Source organism: Centruroides sculpturatus, unplaced genomic scaffold (assembly GCF_000671375.1).
Source record: "Centruroides sculpturatus isolate CEXI.00-Female unplaced genomic scaffold, Cexi_2.0 scaffold274, whole genome shotgun sequence".
Lineage (NCBI taxonomy): Eukaryota > Metazoa > Arthropoda > Arachnida > Scorpiones > Buthidae > Centruroides > Centruroides sculpturatus.
In genome coordinates, this window is record NW_019384458.1 from 191284 (window position 1) to 196885 (window position 5602).

General features: G+C 33.8%; 1 protein-coding gene across 1 annotated transcript; it reads left to right on the plus strand.

The window, feature by feature from the left end:
* Window positions 1–888: 888 nt before the first annotated feature.
* Window positions 889–5602, plus strand: LOC111620713 (beta-4C adrenergic receptor-like). Its single transcript, XM_023362700.1, has 3 exons — window positions 889–921; window positions 2441–2601; window positions 4014–5602. Exon 3 carries the CDS (start codon window positions 4029–4031, stop codon window positions 4989–4991), a length of 963 nt encoding a protein of 320 aa, XP_023218468.1. The 5' UTR covers window positions 889–921; window positions 2441–2601; window positions 4014–4028; the 3' UTR covers window positions 4992–5602.

Genomic DNA, 5602 nt, shown 5'->3' on the forward strand with positions numbered 1-5602 from the left:
TTCCCGGCATTTTTTTTTTTGCTTGTTTTCATCCCTAATAATTGTTACCATTACCTTTATAAGTCTTCATTACCTTTCTAAGCCCCACTTCCTCAATATCTCCCTAATATTTAAAGGAGATATTGAAGGAGAGGAACCATATCTTCCGAAGCAATGGCCCGATTTTCTCGAAAATTTGTAGTAACATTTTTCCCCAATGTATAAACTTTCCTGCAAAATTTCAGAAATTTTTGACAAAATGCACAGGAGTTATTAAGCTTCAAAGTAGTGAAAAAAAATCGTGCACCCCCCGCACACGTCCGTACGTACATGGGGAAAAATCCTTTTTTGCATTTCTGGACATTTCAAGGTCCCCCGAATCCAAAAATTAAAAAAATTTTGGGGGGCCATTTTTTGACTAATCACCATACTTTCCCTCTGTTATATATAACAGCCTTCTTAATTTAGTTAAAAATTAATTGCGTAGGAGTAACGAAGAGAACAGCATCATTGTTAAATTTTAATCCAACAATAATGCTCTTCCCTCGGGTATCCTCTTCAAACAATAATTCTATTGAATTTTATAAGCTATAACTTATTTAATCTTCTTCTCTACTATTAATTATTTATAAACGATAAAAATATTTATAAATATATTAAAATTAATAATAAAATTTCGTCATTAAAACCGTGCTTTGAAACTCTCAAACTCAGTCCTATATTATTTTATTTAAGTAAAAATAATCGAATTTTTTAATTATATTATTTTCGTATGACGTAATTAAAGTCATCGAAGATTCATTGGCTGGTCGGGGATGCTTTGACACTTAACTTTATGCACCTTGTATAACACGCTACCAAATACTTCTCTAATAATATACAATTGTTCGAAACAATGTTAATTAAATATAGAATTACATTATTTAATTTGTGTTATCGAAGGTAAGCATTATCACGATTTTTCTAGTCGTAACGTAATATAATTCGATCTCTTTAGACACAAGAGAAGAAGATAATTGATTAAGTGATCGTTTAGTTTTATTTTTTACTTTGTCTGTTACATATAACAATAGGAAAGTACGACCAAAATGTGACCCATCCCTAAAATGTTTACATTTTTGAACTCGGGGAACTTTCAAACGTATAGAAATGCAAACAAAATTGGAGGAACGGGTTGTGTATGTATGGATGTTAGTGTGTGGGGGCAGGATTTTGTTAACCCACTTTAAAGCTTAATAACTCCTGTGCTTTTTGTTGAAAATTTCTGAAATTTTGCAGGGAGGTTTATGTGTTAGGAAGATTCATGCTATTAAATTTTGGTAATTATAGGTCAAAGGGGTGGCGAGATAGAGGGTAATATCACGTGTCACATCTCGAGTGGGATATACGATGATTTAACGTAGTTCGTCTAAACTCGGATCGGATCCGGGATGGAAAATCAATAGGAATTTTCGAGGGGTCTAAAAAACCTAGGAATTTTGGGGGTCGAAACCACTCGGGATTTTTGGGGCTGGAAAAAATCACTAGAAATTTTTCCGGGGTATTCTATCCCAGATATATAAGATCCCAGTCCCTCACCACCAGGTAGGCCGAGTCGAACCCACGATTAAAAGGTTCTCTTAGTCGGAAAGACGTTGAATCGAGACGGAAGTGACGTTATGCACCTTCTCTAACAAATGGTAATTCTAGTTAATGCAAGATGACGTCTTGAAATGAAAATATTTAAATTTTCCGATAATGCCTGACNGTAAAAATCTGTGGTGTGAATCGCCATTTTTGTTGAATTGTATTATTTTACTACTGTATAGAAGATTGTTAATATAGTTAATAACCGCTACCGTATATATAGAATCGACAGGGAGAATTTCTTTCCTTTTGATTAATTTGAAAAGCATTGACCCGATCGAAAAATAAGTTAAAGTTCTCCATCGAAGCGAATAGTTCTCGTGAGACATTAATTAAAATTCATTAACAATTGCGTTTATTCATATACACAGCTCTCTTATTATGCAAAAATAATAAAATATTTATTGCCAATTCGTAATTGGAAAGAATCCAAAATTTCACTGTAAATAATCAGTTTGCAAGTCTAAAAATCATTTAAATTTATATACAAATTTTTATATAAAATATAAATAATTTCTTATAAAAGTTCATTTTTGTGTAATTTAAACGTTAAATTTATAAAAAAAACATTGAATTTTTTCCAAATTATAATAGTAAAAATGGCCAGTTACTTTCACTAAATTGGATAATACATATATTTTTTAATTAATATTCTTATATAATGGAGTAAATAGGAAGAGAATAAACGAGGAAAAAATAAAAATAATAATAATTTAAATACGCTCCAATGAATCAATCAATGTGCATTACTTGACCAGAAAAGGGAGAAATGGTATAATAAAAGAAGAAGAAGGGGAAAAATGGAGTGAAATTTAAAAGTGTAAATCCAATACAGCAATGTCCAGCCGAATACTCTTCACGAGGATAAGTGATGCTGCAGAGGACGATGGGAACGGAATGGGATTAGGCCAGACACATCTCGGGCATCGCTAACTGCGCAGATTGAAAGAGAAGATGTCGGAGAAGTGTGGCCGGTTGTCAACCGATGTCATGTAGGTAAGTCATCTTCCACGTTTTAATTCCCTTTCTGCACTATAATTTACTTCTCCCCGTTAATGCTCGGCTTGCAATTTCTAAACTTTTTTGCCATCATAATGGAAATGGCGCTCCATGTTAAATTTACACCCGGGGAGGATCGGGTGTAAATACGCTTATTACACCCGTTACGCATTGCAGATTGGCCCGTCTTGCTTAATTTTCCATCGTTTTTCCATTGTTTTCGTTAATTTACATCTCCTCCTCGTTTTTCCTCCTCCGCCAACCCTGTTTAGGGGTCCTAAAAGAAGGAGGGATGCTGACGAAACGTCGTCTTGTCATACTGGTTAAATGACAATAGATACGTCAAGCGGATTTCCCCCCAAAAAACACCGATCTATCGAACGGGCCACACTAAAATTTATATTATATTTAACTGTAGAAATTTATAAAATTTTTGTTTATATTATAAATATATATATATATATACGAGAAATATTTATAAAAATAAATAAATAAATAAACTTTTCGCTGCGTAAGTAATAAAAATTTACGGCTCTTTTTGCTTAATAAAATTGTATGTGCTGTATATAAGTGTATTGTTTTTAATAATTGAAAAATAATTAAATTAATTGTTTGTATGTAATTGTAATTAAGTGTTGCACGAAAATTTAAACAATTGTGTCAACATTGTAAGTAGTGTCGGTTCCGAGCAGCGCCATGTTTCCTCCATCTAACAATCGATAATATTACCTTTTGATCGACTTGCCTGTTATTTATCAACGTTAGAATGAAAACAAGGAAATAGAAAATAAAAGGAATTGCGCTCCAATTCTTAAGCATTTCATTCCCTTATGTTATAAATCCGGATGTAGGACTTCTCCCCCCAATTATTTATATTCATTTATTCCAATATTTAAATGTAATTAGGTCAGAATATCATTAAAATTATTTTATATCATGCCAAAATTCGTTTTAAATTTTTTAATAATTATTCGGAGTAGTATGATGGATGGTCTTCTGCAGTTTTATATTATTAATGTTAAATGGATGGGAGGAAAAGTTTTAACAGAAAAAATACACTTATTTAATGTACTTTTTTAAATAAAAAAAAGGCAAATTTTTATATTTCTGTCGTTTAGAAAGGAATTTTTCGTATCGAGAAAATTCGATAGTTCCGGGTGAGATCGATTTTTTCCTTTTTTATTATTATTTTTTTTCCCAATCCCCCTTCGATTTTGCACTAAACAACTCGTAACAATTACGCAGCATTATCTACCCTCGTTGTTTACATGACGTGTGACGTATCCGATACGAATTGTTAATTAAGAGCAGCGATGAACAAATGGAATTGGATTTAATATTTAATGGAGAGGTTATTAATGGACGGCGTTTTTGTTATTGTCATTTATATTTAAATTTTCTCGTTGCAGTTACACCGTCCAACTATGTCTCTTGGCTATCACATCGACTCCGTGATGCTCAGCGAGACAGCCACCAACGAGACGTTCGCAGAAGCCATTGTTATTCTCTTCATTTGTGTCGTGGTCATTGTTCTAAATATCCTGGTGATTGGTACCCTGATCACGTCCAGATCGGTTAAAGAAGCCATGGATTTTTACATCTTGTCTCTAGCAGTTGCTGACTTGCTGTGCGGAGTCTTAGTCATACCTCTCTCAGCTTATCCTGCCATTACACGTAAGTGGATGTATGGTGACTTCTTATGCAGAATAACCGGTTACGTCGAGATAACTTTATGGTGCGTCACAGTATACACATTCATATGGATTGCCGTCGATCGTTATCTGGCCGTCAAGAAACCTCTGAGGTACGATACCATTCAGACTAGAACACGATGCCAATGTTGGATGGTTTTCACTTGGATAACATCCATGTTCCTCTGTTGTCCTCCACTTCTTGGCTTCTCTAAAGGCAAGTTCTACGAGGACGGTTACATCTGTATGCTGGATCTTGGCAACACTTTACCGTACAGCATAACACTGTCGGGATTAGTTTTAATACCAAGCATATTTACAGTTATTTATACGTACGTGTATATTTTCTCCACTATGTACAAAGTGAAACAATGCTCCAACAAGGACGACAAGGATTATAACACCGTGCTCAGCGAAAACTTGTCAAATCCCGAACACTTGATGGCATTCGTTTTGATTCTGTTCTTTTGGCTCTCGTGGTTGCCGTGGTTTTCGCTTCACATCTACGAACAGATTAACGGACGAATGAAGGAAGGACATCCTCTACATTTTTGGCTTCTGTGGTTAGGAATCGCCGACTGTTTCTGGAAGCCGATCGTCTATTTTGTCATGAGTCCAAAAATGAGATTAGGTCTTAAAGTTTTTTGTATGTCCATGTGTTGCAGGTCGAAAGCAAGGCAGCAATTAGTTGTCTAAGCCAAATTTCCACGTCATGGGTGGGAACGACGTGTAAATTATCAAATTATCTTCTTTTTTTCATGTCAAATTGCGTGAAAATCAGCAACTGATCTCGCTTAATCGAATCCATTTCCTTCTTCCACAATTTCATTTATTATTTTGGCGGTGTTTCCGGTAGAAATTCATTTAGAAAACGTAATTTATGATTTCTCATTTGCCGAAGCCAGAACAAAACAATCCCTCTCGAAACTTCTAAAGTTTATTATTCGAAAAACCATAAAGGAAAACAAAAATATATATATAATAAACAAAAATGACAATCAATTTATCTGTATTACGTTCCTCAAGTGGTTAACATAAAAAAAAAATTCTTAAATTTTCGTATTGAATATCGTTGGTTAATGGAATAATTTCTGTAATTTGAGATTTGTTTCACGAAAGTAAACGTTAAAGCATGTGGTCTAACGATTTCTCCTCCACTTTTTTGTTGAAATAAACGATCAGAGATGATCCAATTTATTAAATCATTTATCATAAGAAAATCTTGGCCATGTAGCAACTCGACTTGTATCATTAATCTAAACAGGTTTTTGGTTTCTACCCACTCTAGTAAAAAAAAAAAAAAAAAA